This window comes from Apodemus sylvaticus, chromosome 3 (genome assembly GCF_947179515.1).
Source record: "Apodemus sylvaticus chromosome 3, mApoSyl1.1, whole genome shotgun sequence".
In the NCBI taxonomy this organism is placed as follows: Eukaryota; Metazoa; Chordata; class Mammalia; order Rodentia; family Muridae; genus Apodemus; species Apodemus sylvaticus.
Genome location: NC_067474.1, coordinates 101,235,269 through 101,253,531, shown reverse-complemented (window position 1 = coordinate 101,253,531; position 18,263 = coordinate 101,235,269). Strand labels below are relative to the sequence as shown.

Below are 18,263 nucleotides of genomic sequence, written 5' to 3'. Positions count from 1 at the left end.
TGTCTTGAGTTTGCCACAGGTTTGACTTAATCAGAGCCCAATAAGCACTCATAACTTTATAAAATTTTGTCATTACTCTCATGTATGTCTTACAAATTTAAACTTCTTCCCCTCAGCACATTTTCTTACTTTACTTGAATTTCATTTTAGCCACATAGTTTGGGATTTTTATGAGTGTAGAGTAATGATTTGAAAAAGAAAAATCAAAAACAGTACGAAGCTGGACATGGTGATGCACACCTTCAATTTCAGCACTGGGAAGGTAGAGGCAAGCAGATCTCGACTGGGGCCAGCCTGGTCTACATATTCTAGTTCCAGCTCAGCCAGAGCTATACCCTTTCTGGACATCTACGCCCAATCAACAATGTTCTCAGCCAAATGTCCACAGAAGCTGAGACATAAAGCAAGAGGAGGGTATCTGGTGGCCACTGGCTGCAGGCACTGTTCGAGACAGAACAGTGCCCTTCCCAGTGAGTCCGAAAGCAGCATGCGACAGCACCAGCAAGTTCAGGAGAGAAACCACTGAGGGACACATTACAACCTGCTGGCTGTTCTCTACCAACAGCTGAAGCTTGCTCATAATATCTTCAGCCTCCGCAGCTTCAATAATGCCAGCACTGAACGCTGATGTACACACACAGCTAAGTGTGTAGGCGAGGACCTGAGAAGAAAACAGAGCAGAAAAAAATGTTTGCTTACAGGCAAAGAAATCAAAGACCACGGCTCAGTTGCTAAGCTTATCTGTCAAAATTCTCCCCAGAAGAACTGAATTTAGATAGATACCCTAGACTGGGTAACAGTTTGCTGTCAGACTTATATTGTGTTTCACAACAGGCTCAAGACAGGGATCATCTTAGACAAGATTTGGAGGTTCAAATGCATACAGCTATGAGACAAAACCAGGATTCAAATGAAGGTCTTTAGCCGTTAAACCAGTGGTTCTCAACTCTGTAGGTCACGGCCCCTTTGGCAACCCTGTATCTACAAAAATATTTATATTACAATTCAAAACAGTAGCAAAATCACACTTATGAGGTAGCAACAAAAATAATTTTATGGCTGGGGGCAATCACCACAATATGAGGAACTGTATAAAAGGATCGCATCGTTGGCAAGGTTGAGAACCACTGCTCTAAACTAAAGCTGCCTTACAGTGCCACAACATAGCACACTTCAACAGCACAGGAAGCTAGATCTTCACTAGCTGTGAGGTGCCAAGTACTCCACCCACATGCCAGGAGAGGGCGGCAAAGGCGTGAAACACAGCCTTGTTTCCAATCCCTAGGAGGGCCCAAGAGCGTGAACAGGAACTGCTTGAAACTGAGAGGGGTTTTGCAGCTGTCACTGTATGGTGTGCAAACTTAGTAAGTAAGTGAATGAACAGCAAATAAAGAAAACCTGATAATGGGAGCAAAATGTTCCAAAATGACCATCTGCAGGGCCTGTCAGTTTGAGAAGGTCAGTTTCTGGGACTCACGGCGTATGGGGCTCTTCCTGCTATGTCCAGTATTCACCATCAAGCCCTTCCTCATAAAGATACTGTTTCGATTAAGGACAAAGGTCAACTCCCAGCACTGGTTGGTGTATAAAAATGTAAGCAGCTTACAAGGAAGGAGTCAGATATAAAACATCTGAGGAGGGACAAGATTACTCACTGGTGGACTTATTAATCAAAAGACCACAGCAGACAAAAGCATCTGTTAAAATAAAATAACCTTGTTTTTGCTGATTAATCAAATAGTTCTTTCTTTGACATAAAGATACATTCTATATGCATATATATATATATATATATATATACATACTTTTAAATCATGCACCACACTGTGTAAAAAATGGAAAAAACTAGAACAAAACTCGAACCCTCTGTGCCACAAAGAAATTCCCCAATTCAACAAATCCCATTGCTGCAAACAGAGGGGCTGAGCAGGGAAACAGAGCAGCCATTATGTCCCCATCAATAGCTTGTGGGCAGGCTGGGAGAAAACAGAATCTGCTCTAATGAGAGGGAGAATCTGGCCCGGCCACAAGGTCATCCCTGCCCCTCCCAATGGCGAGCATGGGCAGCTCAGCTTTACCTGGGCACAAGAGAAGACGTGACCCCCAGCTAAAACGCCCCAGCTCAGCGTGGCTCACACAAGTCAGCGCTGTCACACCAGCCCTATTGATAAATATTTTTCTGCCACACCAGAGGAGAAAAAAACCTTTTCACCAAACGTGGTAAAGGGAATTTCCTCCATAATTTTCATACTAGTGGGCACTTATTTGCGGCTCCTTAAAGTTTGTTTCTGACTTGTTTTTAAAGTTACATTTCACTTGAGGACTTTCTGAAAGGCCGTGGTTTAAGTCTCCAGAAGGTGTGTGAACTCTCTAACGGTTCTTACTGCATACACCACGTGTGAGTCTGAGCACAATTAGGAGGGCGTGGTAATGTACAGGTGGCTTCTCCTTATTGCAGCCCTGAGTGGGAACTTCAGTTTGAGGGCTACTGAACCATGAGATGAAGAAAGCAGGCACGACTTAGCGTCGAAAGTCGGCAAAGCAAGGGAGACAGACCCCACTGCATACCTCCTGAAACGTCCTGCTCTGGTTCCTGCTCTCATCTAGGTAGGTAGACAGCTTCCGCAGAGACGCTGCCACATGAACTCGTGACTCCGTGCGGCTGCTGTGGCTCATGAGGGACAGGGCAAGTCCAACTCCCAGTATACAGCCGGTGCTTGGATGCCAAAAGAGACAGTGTCAGGGTCACACACAGCGTGTCCGTTCCATGCTCGCACAGGAGCTATGGCGCTCTGAAGCTGAGGTGAAACAGAGGGTTCCACTTGTGCCGGGCTCGAGGCGCTCTGTCACTCCTGACTTCTCTCAAAAGGGAGTTTTTTTAAAAAACTATATGCAGGGTTGGGACTATAGGCCATTAGTAATGCACTTGACTGAGGCTCTAGTTTCAACCCTCAGTAGAGGGTTGACAGAGACAGACAGACAGACAGACAGACACACACACACACACACACACACACACACACACACAGAGAGAGAGAGAGAGAGAGAGAGAGAGAGAGAGAGAGGGAGTCTCCCACAGACATACCCCAGCACCATCATCACCAACTACCAAGCATCAGAAAGCCATGGCCCATGTCAGTGTCGTAGCACACCAGACAGAACCAAACACACAAGCCTGACTTAAACTCTGGTGAGAAACGGCTCTATTCCTGCCCTCCCAGAAACACCAGGATCCTCCCCTCTGGCCTGTGCTTAAGGAGAGAGGGGTCAAACTGCAGGTGGGAGCGAGGCGCAGAGCGCAGTGGTGCTGAAGGCTCCGTGTTTCCCGGTCAACTCCAACAAGTGGAATCTCTTTCTTAAAGAAACCGTGCATTCATCTGTACACAATGACATTAATCCTTCTTTCCCCTCTGCTCTCTGAGTACCACTGGGTCAGAAGAGAAAATGGACAAATGACAGGCTTGTCAAAAGTTACCCCTTGTGACAATTCAATTGGAATCTGGGGCTTTGTGTCCCAATCTCCTGAAAGGACACATACCATTTAAAGAGAAGAATTGCTCTCATGAAAATTCAGGTTAGCATTCTAACACAGTGCACCTGTGGCCATTTTTCCTTTTTAAAGTTTTTCTCATTACTGTTGCCTTTTAACTGGTAATGCCAAGCATTTCAGAAAACATGCTATTGGTGCTGGCTTGGTGCAATTCCAGGGCTTTTCTCCAACATCCATATAGAGAGTAGATTTTTCTCTTAAATGGCACTTATGCCTTTGGCTGGCATCAAGAGCCTTCCTATGAACACTTGAGTAACACGTATGCAACGAACTCTGTGTAAACAGAGTTTCCACACCTGATAGTAGAGACCCAGAAGGATACATGGGATTGAAGATGTGCTCAAGAATACACAGACAGTTTTCAGGAGAGCACAACCAGAAAGAGGGACTTCAGTCCCCAGTCTTCGCCTCCATCTGCCATGCCCAAGGCCCCCTCATGCCAATCATCATACCGTGATGACACCCATGAGGAGGCAACTCAGTGTTTTTCTAGTTTCTGTTGCAAAACAAACAGCAGGAGGGAGTTCTGTATGGAGAAGCCAGCTCACCAGCATCCCTCAGTTAGGCAGGGTCGCTGTGACAGCTCCCAGGGGCCTAACAAGTTCAACAGACAATGCATTTCCCACCAGCTAATCCAAGGCCTAGGGCTGCATGTTTGGAGACCAATCAAATTTCTGAAGGAAGGCTACTTTTGATTGGAAGGAATTTAAAGCTTTTGTTTTAATTAGGAATCTACAGGGAAAGTTTTTTAAGCTATCTTTCCATATTGGCACATGTAGAACAGACAGAATTAGACAACGGTATAATTAGACACAGTCTGATTCATATTTTGACAAATTTGACTACTGTTCTTCCTTTGACTATGTAATTGCTACTTATCCTTGATATTTAAATGGTTCTTCCTTGGGACACCATCCCAAGCTCAGGAAGGAATCTCTTTAAAACTCTCACATAGCTCCTGGTATAAAGTATGTCCTACAATTTTAATTATAAATTATGAAGAGAAACTCTTTGAGGAATTACTTCTTCTCTGTTCTCACAGTTCTTTGACAGTAGATATGCTTTTGTTTTTTATTTTTCTTCACTATAGATTATCTTCAGCCTCTGGTATTTGACTTGATGCACAGAGGCACTAATCCAGTATTTGCTGTGTGATGAAGAATTGGCTAAGTGCCTTTTATAAGTGTTGGGTAGACAGAGTATCTACAGAGAAAATGAGGGGAAATACACATACATGTGCACACACACATACACACACACATGCACACACAATCCCTGATGTCTATGTTTAGTTTGCAAAAGTAAATATACTCTATAAGATCCTATCAGGAAAACACAATTTCTATTTCTGGCCAAATTAAATGGAGACAGACAAATTTATTTGTATGGTCAGATTATTTCCCCCAATCAAATAAAATTTGGGGTTTACTGCTCTTAATGAACAAGGAAGTTTGTAGATTCTGCTTGTCAAGGTATCCAAGTTGTGCAGCACTTCAAAAGGGACATGTGACTTTCTTTGTTAGAGTTCTAAGGCACAGTTACAACTCTAGTCTGGCTGCAGTGTTAGCGGACTCTTACATCACATGAATACACAATTTAACTTTCTGCATGCATTGATAGAAATATGTGGAATGATAGCTGTAATAAATCAGATATCCTTAGTGCGTATCTCGAATGTTAGCCTTTCTTGTCTGATTTAAATAATCCATTGACTTTTCAAATGGTTTCTTTGTCCCCCCCACCAATTTTCAGTCTGCGCCTAGAAAATATCCCTAAAGATTTATTTCTTTTCATTTAAAATGTTTCATGTTTTAATGTCTTAAGTCTTTAAAAACTACCCAGAATGATTTGTTCACCATCTCCACCAATCTAATCCATTCTGGGATCTTCTGGATATGTCTGCCAACTCTACACTACACGTCACTTGGACAGACGTAGCTTTCACATGATCTGTCCACTGAAACCAAAGGGAGTGAAGGATTGGTGCTTCTAGCCCCTAAAGTGAAAACAGCTGATGATGTTGAATAGTCGAGAGTGTTTGGAGTTGCTAGTATAAATACTCAATAGGAAAACTGAAAACATTAAAGGAAGTTTTAATTATAAGGTTCTACACATGGGCTGGAGATGGCTCGCTGGGTAAGAGTGTCTGGTGTGAAAGCAAGAGGCTCTAATCCCAGCATGCATGAAAGAGCTGGACATGATCATGGGGCTGGAGGCTTCAGCGTGAGAAGATGGAGACCCTCAGATCCTGTGAACTTTTTTGACAAGCTATCCTAGTCAAAACAGTAGGCTTCAGGAGCAGTGAGAGGCCCTATCCTAAAACACACCGTGGAGAATAATAAGGAAAACCCCCGATATCCTCCTGTGTGTACATGGACTAGGTGTGCAGAGAAAGAAAGAAAGGGAGGGAGGAAGGGAGGGAGAGAGGGAGGGAGGAAAAAAATCTCTGCCTACTGTCATGCCATCAGTTATTTAAATGTCTTATCACAGTGTATTAAAATATTATCAGCAAAAAAACCCACAAAAGGACACCCAAATCTTATGTTTATATTGTCATATCAACTGAGATATTATGATACTTTTCTAAGATAATCACAGACCAGTCTTGAATTCCCAAGCTTATTGTCCGCAATCCTACAGATTAAGTACAACCCATATGATAATTAGTTCTAATAACAGTTAACATTTGTTTAGCACTTTGCCCTTTACAGAGCGCAATTTAAATGTTATTGTATTTGTAACAGCTCAATAGTAATTAACCAAAGCTCGGGTCATTGATGGATAACAGGACCAGAGTTAGGACTGTCAGGACTGCAATGGCAAACAGATGACCACTAGGTGGCAGCAAAATGTTAGCAATAGGACCAGACACCCAGAGCAGGTATTCCTCTCTCAGGGTCTTAACCAATAAATCTGGGAATCCTGCTGCTTTTGCTCTGGGAGAATTCTATCCTTTGAGGTAGCATACTCATGGATCTATTAACCACCTCACAAGAGTGCTTTTACTATCTCATTGGCAGATGGAGGTTTACCCTTTATGCTATACACTGGGCATTCTGGCCTGGGCCAAGTCAGAAAAGGAGAAATAACATTTTTTTTTTTTTTAAATTAGTGGAGAACAGTTAAATGTTAAATAATGATGATGACAATAACAATGCCACCATACTGCCAAGTATGAATTGTTTTCTCCCCACTGAACTGTGTTTTCCACACTGTGGTACACAAGACAAAGAAAAATGATTTTGAATTCAGATGTCCTAGGCCTGTTTCTTAATCCTGCCACTGAGGAAGCAAAAGCGTCAGGTCAGAGACTGGCTTTCTTTGTCTACACACTGACGAAGAGTCCTGCTCAGAGCGCTCTCTCAGTTGTGATTAGGACTTAAGTACGCAAAGTGCACATGTGAAAACGCAGTTGCTGGACAAGTGCCAGAGGAACTTGTGCCTGAGAAAGAACGCCATCCAGGGCTGACAACTCAGGTCACTAATGGATGGAGTGAGGAACTACTAATAGCAGGAATGCTGAAGTGTGGATGGGAGAGGGGAAGCCGGCTTGGAAGCATGAACCGTTAACTAGGCTCTAATGCACAAGCACCTCTCTTCCCAGTGAGAAGGTGCTTCACACGATCCTGTTCCACATTTGTCTGTGGGAGTGGCCCGTGTCCAGGCTCACTCATAAATATTGCTTTTTACTACAAAGATGAGAATCAAGAGAGGAAAAGAATGAGGAAATCAGAACCTTATCAATCATGAAAATAAAATTTAAGGTTAGATACACTTAGCCATGTGATGCCTTTAGGATATAAACACCTATACCATGGAGATGGATGGAAACAGTACGTGCACTCCTCTCTACAGCTCCAGTCGGCAAACACTCTGCAGTGTTTGAACGGTAAGCTTTTCCACATCTTTCTAACATCCTGAGCTATGGCTATGGGGAGTATCTGGGGAGGATGGACAGGAAGAAAGGAAAGGTCTGACGAGGGATTCCTACTTGTTGGCTATTAAGACAATAGCAATGCAAATATTAGACTTGAAATCTCAGTCATATGAGTTGAACAATAACTGCATGCCCTTACTCCTCTCATTAGTCATTTTCTACATTCAGAAGACTCCAACCTCAAACTCCCTTCCCGTACATATGCAGACTGTACTCTGAAGAAGTCACAGGTTCCCTAAGGATCTCTTGAGGAACTGTCGGGTCTCTATTCAGCCTTCTCCTGCATATAACCATTTCATCAGTGCCAACTTTTTTTTTCCTGCATATCAAATATATTTATACTTTTTTATATTTTTTATTTTCAATATTCTTTGTTTATATTCAAAATTATTTTCCCTTTCCCGGTTCCCCCCTCCCCATAAATTCCCTAAGCCCTCTTCCCTCTGTCATTCTCCTATCAACCCCCTCCTACTTCTCTGTCCTGGAATTCATCAGTGCCATCTACTACAGAGACCAACTGTATTTATGATAAAAATCCTCCATATGCTTCCTTTTGTATGGCTACGTCACTACTTTATCTATTCTTTGTTAGTCTGAGCTCAACAAAGTAGATGTTATCTATGGATAACACCAAAGGATAAACTGCTAGTTCTAATCTGTTTTTTTTATAGAAACAATGGACCCCGAGTATTCAAACCCGAGATTCCAAATCATAGAAGTCAAAAAGGTGCAAGCTATTGTTGACAATATTCCACAAAACCTTATTATTCAGCCATACAACTCTCAGATTAGAGGTTAAATGTATAACACCATGTTTAGCATGTTTTTATATTATTACTCTTTTATGATTATTTTCACTTTGTTATCTTTCAATATTAGAATGAAACCATAAAATTTAGAGTTTCATTTTATAAAAAGAGCTTTACAAAGCATGAGGACCAAATGGGGGTTGGTGGGAGAGACTGTGGAACAGATTGTGAGGCTCTGATGTGTTTCCATCTGATGCCTCAGCCGATGGTTTTACAAGGGCATTCACATCACCAAAGGCTCTCTCTGCCCACTCCTATTCAAATCATTTTCAGCTAATCCTGAAGCAAGGTTAAGAGAGGCATCCTGGTCAGCAGATCCAAAGCAAGATGGAAGTCTTGGTAACAGGAGGCTTGAGCCACAAAATGGCATACACTGCTCTGCACTTAAGTGAGCTGCCCACCGACAGCAGGGCTTGGGAACAAAGCAGCTTCAGAGAGAGATTCTTTACAATTACTACTGAGCTCTCTGCCACAGAGCTTCAGATCAGATCCTGCCAACACGTCACCACAGCCGCCCAGGCCTGCTGCCAGCATCAGACAAACTCTAAGCATCAGCTATGAGCATAACCAACATACTTGTATTCAAGACTGGGGTCAAAACAGCAGCTTTCCAGGGCATCCAAGGACTTCATCAGAAGAAGGTTCATCTGTTGGCCAGACATATCACTAGACAAGAAGACAGGGACAATGGATTACTAATAATCACTCAATTGTTCAAGTTCATGGCATATCTGGGAGTGAGAGGCTCAGTGATAGAGTGCTTGCCCAGCATGCATGAGACTCTGGCTTTGATCCCCAGTATCAAAAGACAAATAAGATGCATTCTGGTCCAGAGAGACGGCTTAACAGGTAAGGGTGCTCGTCACACGTTCAGTGAGCCTGATGATCTGTGCTGGACCCCCAGAACCAACATAACGAACAGCGACAAAGGATTCCTACAAGTTATCCTCCAATCTCCACATGTGCACCATGGCACGCACGTCACACACGTTAACATATATACAGATAGATACATGTTAATAAAAAAGTCAAAGTTCTTCAAATAAAGTCTTTTTTTGTCACTATCTACTGAAAATTTCAGCATTCCTTTATATGTAAAAAAATGTAGTAACAACATTGGTGATTCATATATGCTCATTTTGTAGATAGGGTAACTGTAAAAATAATTCAGTAATCAAGTTCTGAGGGATGTTACCAATTACAAACAATATGTCCTAAAGCTTCCTTTGAATACTCTGTGTATTTAAATTTGAAATCATTGGAGATCATAGTTTCAAATATTTCGAAGAGTGTAAAAGATACTTTTGAAGTAAATTGAACAAAACTATTAATAAAGTTGTTATTCACTCCAAATTTCCCTCTTGGGAGGAATGCAGCTTGTGACTCCATGTCTCAGTAATATGCCTTACCAGTTAGCTTTATTCCTTTCATTATATAGTTTTTAAGGGGGAAAATTCCCTAGCCCTACATTTTGTGCTTCCATATAATAATTGGTTTTTATACCTGTCTTTGTGAGAATTAAGACAGGATAGTCTTTGGCTCTTTCCTCAGGCAAAGCTGTAGACTTACTCACTCACACTGAATACCCAGGGTTCCTAGAGCTTAGCCCCTTCTCTTCATCCTCAGATCATATCGGATGAAATGCAGCCCAAGGATACCAAGCAGCCAGAGAACACTTTACAGCTTCCAAACCAAGACTACAGCAAGGCTTATAAACATGGATTATACTGTGGCGTGGGAGAAGCCTTGATGGACAGACAGACAGACAGACACACACACACACAGATACACACACATATGGGGTATAGGAGGGGCATTAAATAAATATGTTCCTTTAGAATTATTCTTAGGAATAAAGTATAATTAAATATTCTTATAGTGAGATCATACTTGCATCCTCTTCAGGTTATAACAGAAGCAAAGAAGCCTTGTGTAACGAACCTTCCTGAATAATCCTAGCTATGAATTCAAATTCAGGAAAATCATAAGTCAGATGAACTGTGATGAGTCTCTTCTAGGATGGAGAATGTACTCTGAGAACAATGCAGTGTTGACATTTGTTCTCTTAAGGGGTACTTCACACACCCACTCAAGCCAATAGCTCTCTTGGTACTTAGCTTTGTTTTTTATTATTTGTATTACTTGTAAGTATTTTGCCTGCATGTTTGTTTGTGCACCATGTGTGTGCCAAGTGTCCAAGGGAGCCAGAAAAGGGCATAGGATCAGCTAGGACTGCATTTACAGATGCTTGTAAGCTGCTATGTGAGTGCTGGGAATCACACCACAGTCCTCTGCAAGAGCAGCCAGTGCTCCTAGCCACCGAGCTATACCTCCAGCCTCTATGTTGAATTATATTTTTAAGATTCATCTTATATTTCCTGCTGTGCTTGAGCCGTGCAGGAGTGTGTGCCCATGAGTTTGGATCCCCTTAGAAGCTGGAAGAGCACATTAGTGCCCCCAGAGCTACAATTACACCGAGCCACCCAACAATGTACTAGATGCCAAACTCATGTTGTTTGGAAAAGCAGCAAGCACTTGTAACCACTGAGGCAGCTCTCCAGCCCCTAACCTTTATTTTAGTTAAAAAAAAAAAATAAAAAGACAAGTGTGAAAAATTACAACATCTGGTAATATTGTAACTACCAAAGTAAAACATCGACTGGTAGAAAAGAGCAAATAGTTCTGATTTCTCTGCTCTAAAAGAAATGGGCAAACAGGATCCAGGGATTATTATATGTTGGTGACTATACTATCAAGACACTGTCCAAAGAAAAGAATAATGCTATTCAGCAAAGTTAACATCTACAGGTACTCAGGGCCAGGCATGGTGGCACACACTTTTAATCTCAGCACTCAGGACTTCAAGGCCAGCCTGGTCTACACACGGAGTTCCAGGACAGCCAGGGCTACATAGAGTGGCCTTTTCTTAAAAAAACAATCAAAAGAAAACAAATCTACCAGTATTCTCAGTGACTCAGCCACGGATGAACTTCCTCTGTCCTTGCCCAGGACTCCCTGCAGGTACAAATTCAAGTAAGAGAGACGGGTGGTGGGCAACCTGGGAATGAGGGCTAAGTGTGCACCTGTGGGGTTTCCAGGCAGCGCGATTGAAGTAAACCCCAATGCAAACCTGACAGTCGTAAAGCCAGTGCAGCACCTTATCCCAAGTTAATGAAGAGGTGAGCGAGTTGCCAACAACTGAACTGCCGAGGCTCCGTTTTAGATGTAAGAACACACTGCTTGAAAGCAAACCGAGGAAGAGCCTGAACACAGATGGTGAGGAGAGCGCCATTTGTTGCACAGCAGCAAAGGGGGAAATCACTTTGAAGCCTTAAGCTTTTACAAAACACTTTGTGTTCTATCAGACACAGGAGGAATGGCGTCGGCGATTCCCATGCAAGGGGCATATTCTTTGTTCACATCTAGAGCTGGGCCTCCATGAATATTCTGGGCATGTCTCATTTTCATTTGCAGATACTATGCCAGTCACTCCACTTGTCTGACAGATGTTTTCCAGAAGCTAAAGATGTCCTCTTGAAATATACTGTTCCCAAGGGCAATAGTAATCTCCCCCAAAACACAATAGTGTTTCTTCAAGCTAAGTAAATTACAAACACAAACTTAAATGGAGCACTTTAGATGCGGTGTAACATCATCCATTTTATCCCCAACACAGTGTTTGCTTTGGGGCCACTGAGTGCTACCAACTAGGAAGTATAAGGACACCTAACATCATAGCTAGACGCTTCTCCCTATCTCCTATTTCCAGGGTAGGAGAGATCGGCTGAAGCCCAAGTCACTTCCATTAATATTCACGGTAAACAAATATTCATGTCAGACTGCACTATAAGCAACCTGGATGTATAAAATTCTAAGGTTTAATATACAATACAGGGAAAAGACCAATTATGGTTAAAGCTAAGATACAACAATCGATGTGTAGAAAAACTTGTCCATTTACTGGAATTTTCCACCTGGGTCTTTCATATTCCATTTGCGCCATTCACTGATAATGCTAGCACCCGAAAAATGAGCAATCAAACTGAATAAAGCACCCAGCATAATATGCACAGATTAGGACTCTTTAAGGATTACTAAATGTAGCAAGGGAACAGAACAGAAGCAGCATTTAAAGCTGAGGACATGCTGTTCTCAGGCCATTCAGTGACTCCGAGCACGCTCTGCTATAGGGGACTCCCCAGTCGTTTCCTCCCAGTTTATGGAGATGTCAATAAAGGGGCAACAGTGAAAGGCGGAGGGGAGAAGTTTCTCATTACTTAGGGTACTCGAAGACTGGTGTTCATGCCTATTAATTATACATTTGTACTTCTATCTCAGTCTGAGATGGTTTCCAAGTAACCAGTCACTTGAATAATGACCCTTAAAGAATACTAATATCCATATATTTTACGCAGCCAAATTCACCCATCTATGAGAATAAACAATCAATTTAACCATCTCAAAAAGTTTAGCAAGCACATACTGCTCAGATGTAATGTTTAGGTGCATGCGTGTGTGTGTGTGTGTGTGTGTGTGTGTGTGTGTATGTGTTTGGGTGTGTGTGTGTGTGTGTAATGTAGCACGCGCTTGTGTGTGTGTAAAGTATATTCCACCACCAAAATCACAAAGAAGAAACACAGCAATACTTTAATCAACTGTACCTGAGTTTCTCTTCACACAAGCGCGAGAGAAACATCCCCAATGCAAGGCCCATATGGATTTGCACGGCTTGAGATTCATCAGCACTTGGTTTCCCAGGTAACCTGGCAGTCAGCATGTTCAGGATTTCCTCAACCTTCTCTTTGCACGAGATAATGAAAACCGGCACCAGGAGAGACAAAGCCGTGGCAGCGGCAGAGCGCGCAATAGCACTTGCCGTGTTCTCACCAGAATAGGACTTCTAAGGAAACCAAAGAAAGAAATCGGGTTAGCCTCTTGCTTAAAACATAAAGGGTGCACATCTATCCCACGGGTGCTACAGTGATGCAAGTTTCTCCTACACCTGCATGCGAAGGAGCCTCTCACTGTGTCTGCTGCATACCCAGCTTTCTGTCAATGTGTCCACCCACTACTGAGCAACCAGTAACATCCTCTGAGATTTCAAAGATGGAATTCTAAGTGCCCATGTTCAGAGGTTGTGGATTCTCTCACTATATAAATTCAGGTTCCGTGTTTTTCAAAAGCCTGCATGCATATAACAGGAAAAAGTCTGCATGCATATAACAGGAAAGCCAAAAGTAAAGCAGTCTGAACACAGACATTCCACATTACCACTGAACAGAAAGCTAGGACTTGTCCAGAAAAGAAAAGAAAAGAAGAGAAGAGAAGAGAAGAGAAGAGAAGAGAAGAGAAGAGAAGAGAAGAGAAGAGAAGAGAAGAGAAGAGAAGAGAAGAGAAGAGAGAGAAGAGAAGAGAAGAGAAGAGAAAAGAGAAGAAAGGGGGGTGTAGATAAGAGTTAAGCTTACTACAGAGGAACAGGTGGAAGTGCAGCACAAGGATCTATTGGCATATCTCCCAATTTTTTTTATTGTGGGAACGCAACCCAATAGAAGGATTATTTTCTATGGGGGGTTAATTCCTTTTAATTAAGAGGGAAGTTGAAATTCTAAAATCTTCTGGTTACAGAGCAATAACTGCTATTCAAAAGGAAACTGGGGGCTCTACATGTGCCTTCTGATATGCAATTATGGGAAGAAAAATGAATAACGGCCCTAATAAAATGACAGGGCAGCTGAACAGGAAGAGCATCTGCAAGAGCGCCAGGTTGGAGCACTCTACCATACTCGCTACTTGCTTTGTAAATGTCTCAAGTAGAGAAGAAAGCCTCTTTATCACCATTACTGTTATCCATTTTGGATTTTCAGACATGCCATAAAAGCGGCCTTATCCCCGGCAGTCAAAACAAGGTTCAATGTGTTTTAATTCTATGTGTATTTGCTCCCCAAGGTCTACTACTACTGTCAAGCATGTAGGACAGTATAATGAACGTTAATATAATGTTTTCAAATAACAATGTTTCTTAAACGAACTCAGGTACATATGACACAGGAAATAAAGGAAGTGACTTCTGAAATATGACCTTAAAATAAGTAATAATGTAAAAAGAATTTAAAAGGTAAGCAGTAATTCGGAACTGGTCAATAAAGAGTTTGTCTTATTGGTTTGGAAGAATTAAGCAGACTGCCTAGGATTCTCACATAGTTATCTGTTCTAGTGAGTGTCTAACCCATTTTCTGGAGGATTCTTTTTCTGAACAAAATCTAACTTCCAATTTAGCTTTCCATTATCTATTATTATTTTTTGGTTCCAAACTGTAGTTAAAATCTGGCATTGGACCCTAGGCCCTAGAACAATACCTACCTGGTCCTCCCAAGGGCAGGGTAAAAAGAACAATATTTACAGGGAAGACCATGGACAATGGCCTTTGGACTGAAACCATAGTCTTCACAGCAGTTTGGGATCTGTGCTGCGCTTTCCTTTAAACAACTGCGATCCCCAGAACCTTGGCTGACTGGCCTGTGCTCTCTCTTATTTCCTAAGCAATGCACGCTGATAGGATAAAACCAAAATAATTATACACTATTGCAGGGGTAAAGTAATTCCACAGCCCCAAAGGGAGCATTAGTCGTCAATATGTGCATTTCACATTGCTTCAGTCATTAGAACACCATCATGAAACAGAAAGACGTGGGCAGCGGTAATTTTTCATGTGACCAACAGGATTACTTGGTATTTACAAAGAATTTTACTATTTTGAAAATACAACACGTTTACATCACTTAATTTCACCTTCACAGTCTCTGAGTCAGAAAGACACAGCAAAGGATTTTTACTTTTATTTCATAAACCCGGAAAACAAGAAAGGTGACGGTGAACTGCCACGTCAATAGTACAGAACTCAGGTGGCATGAGGGTCTGAGGCATGCATTACAGAGGATGCTGTCACCCTTCTCATTTTATACATAATGACAAAAAATGACCATTTGTAGATTCCTACAAATGTAGCCCTGACCCTGACTATACATCAGAAAAAAATTCTAGAGCTTTTCTATTGCTGGCATGTGGCATACATCCTAACCCAACTCAATCAAACATTGAGCATGCGCACGCGCACCCCTTCAAACCTACAGTCAGAAGCGGAAATTACTATACCACGCCATATTTTTCATGTGGGCAATGGGTGTCAGGATAGAACCCTTGTGATTCTGGTCATTTATATTTCTTGTACTTACATGATAAAAGCAGGTGAAGAGTTGCCCTCTGGGGTGGTAATGGCTGTCCACAATGACCAGGAGAGTAGTAAGAACCATGGAAACCCACTCTTTCACTGGAAGGAAATTAGGTTGGACCTGTAGATGGGGGAAAATGTGAAATGATAGTAGAAAAAAATATAACAAACCTTAACTTTGTCATCCAAACTTTATTTTATAGCCTTTTCTTCGTTGTGAAATAATAAAATACTACCCTCACGAAGTAAACTTTATCTGCTCATAGTACATGAAACAAATAGTGTTGACAAGTGTGTGTCATTCCCTGTTTCCCAACAAGAGTGTAATTACATTTCATTCAATGGTTACCAGAAGTAGGAAGATAGAGGCTGTATCAGAATAGACTCAGGCTTCCTCTGCCCTGTGAACTGTGATGAAAATAACATACACAAGCAAAAAGTGCAAAAAAGAAATTTAAAATTTCCACATTTTATGACTTACCATTTCACAAAATAGTCAATTAGCCTGCAACAGTCTGACCAACATCTCTAGCAAATGCCAGAGATACTATTACACTACATTCACTATTACATATGACTGTCCATCAGTTGCCATGACCGTTCACCTAACAAATTATAAAAAACTATATTCACCAAAAAAAGACTTGGTTGTAAAAGTCACCCGTGGCCATCGGGTCAGAAACATTCATCTTAAGATCTTTTATTACTGGTCACGCATGTTCAGCTTTAATCAAATAATGAGATCTGGACTTTGTATTGATAAAAGGCCAAAGCCAAGGTCAATAAAAATAAAAGTGAAGCCCCATTCTTAGCCTGTGTGGCTTCTCAGTCTGCTAAGACTGGAAATAAGGGATAAAGCATATGAGAATCTAGAACTTCAACTTTGAGCTAGACCTCCAGATATGGGGCAAATTAACTTCACAACTGATAATTCACCATAAGTATCTCCCAGAAAAGGGATCCTATAAAGTGCATGAGCTTTTGGGGTTATAGATCTAGTTAGTATATAGCCTTTAATAAAGTGCTCTTTGAGTGAAATGAAACATTTATCTTTGTCATTATTAAAACAAAGCTTTGGGCTCAGTGTTAAATATTTGAATGTTAAGTAATTATACTTTTCCCACTCATGCACTAATCCTGGGCCTCATCCCTGTCTCTACGTGTACATATGTAGCTCTTGTCTCACTGTACTGATTCTCCTGCTCACTGGTGACAGTGTCACTGGATGTGATATACAGGTTATTTGTTTCCAACAACTTAGGTAAGACACAAAGTAACAGTAAATGTATATAGGCTTGCTAAGTGAGAAGCAGAAGAATTAGAGCAGGTCTAAGCAAAGATCTGACTGTTCCAGAGCCTAAAGTTCATTGAGGAGGAGTTGGGTTTAGGCAGAAGGAGGAGCTGCTCCCAGGGGCAGGGATAAAGTAGATCCCGTTAATATAAGACTCACACTTAACCCACAGAAGTAGTTTGTCCCTGACTCAGAGATCACTTCAAGGATAGATCTCCTTCATTGTCCTTGGTCCAGTAGTGGTTTGAATAGGCCATGCTTATCTTTCCTTCTACCAGGATGTGTCTCACCATAATCACCCATTGGAGAGAAGGCACTGGGTGGTGCTCTACAGGTAGACACATTTTTCCCCAGGGTAGCTGCCTTGGCTCAGTGGGCTGTTCCCAAAGTACCTACTTCAACAACACCCTCTGAGTAATTCTCTCTTCGCCATTATTTGGGGATTAATTAAATGTTCAGATGAAGCTGTGTCCACAGCCTACCCAAGGGGTGAGAGCAGAACCTTGAGGATCTAAATTGTAAGTGGTGGATACAGCAAGACAAAAAACGACCCGAGTGGAAATGCTCTCCTGTGATATTTCAAGAGCACTCTGTCAGAGGTTTCCATGCTCCTGGCCAAACCGAGCCTTTAAACTTGGTCTTCAATTCCAAGGGGCTCCAAAATCCACACATTTTCAGTTTTTTTTTTAAATGAATGGAAGGTACATTCTTTCCATTCAGAAAAGCACCATGAACGGAGAGTACAGATCCAGGTATGAGATAACATGGATAATCTCAGCACTGAGAAGATGAGACAGGACAGTGAGTTGGAGGCAGCCTGGGCCATATACGGAGACCCTACTTTAAAACCCAAAAAAACCCAATGAAGACAGAACAAAAGAGTACAAATGGCTCACAGAACACTCCTTGAGGACAGAGGCAGTAATCATGCACTAATCCTGGGCCTAATGATGGCTATTGTTATTGAGAGCTTATCATTTACCTGCTGTTATGAGATTATCTCTGTGCGTGTGTGTGTGTGTGTGTGTGTGTGTGTGTGTGTGTGTGTGTGTGTGTGTATGTGTGTGTCTATGTATGTGCAGACGTTCACACACATGAGTGCATTCATTTAATTTTATGATACTATTATCTGGGAAGTACTGTCATTCCATATTAGAGATGAGGAAACAGTTTCCAAAAGTGGGAATCACTACACATAGGCTGTGTAGCTAGTGAGTCAAAGTAATGGAATTTAAATATAGGACTCTGTTATTCGAAAGCCAATGTTTTGTTTTGTTTCTTTAACTACCCGGGCCACATCATATCTGGCTAATGACAGTTAACAAACAATAGAACTTAAAACAAGAACAAATCCACTTTTTTATTTTGACAGATACGAATTATCTGAAAAAGAACATTAGAAATGAATATTGGCCAGCCTGTCAGATGTTTAATTAAGAAATAAATGC

The 18,263-nt window shown here is 41.6% G+C and overlaps 1 protein-coding gene across 1 annotated transcript in view; it reads right to left on the bottom strand.

Moving 5' to 3' along the window:
* The window catches only part of Focad (focadhesin), a 307,188-nt gene that overhangs the window by 32,297 nt on the left and 256,628 nt on the right, over positions 1 to 18,263 (bottom strand). Inside the window, exons 26-30 of the mRNA XM_052176733.1 lie at positions 15,529 to 15,645; positions 12,958 to 13,196; positions 8,873 to 8,962; positions 2,569 to 2,716; positions 542 to 661 (exon numbers count right to left, since the gene is read on the bottom strand). Of these exons, the coding sequence (XP_052032693.1) occupies positions 542 to 661; positions 2,569 to 2,716; positions 8,873 to 8,962; positions 12,958 to 13,196; positions 15,529 to 15,645 (714 nt within the window). The remainder of the gene's footprint in view (positions 1 to 541; positions 662 to 2,568; positions 2,717 to 8,872; positions 8,963 to 12,957; positions 13,197 to 15,528; positions 15,646 to 18,263) is intronic.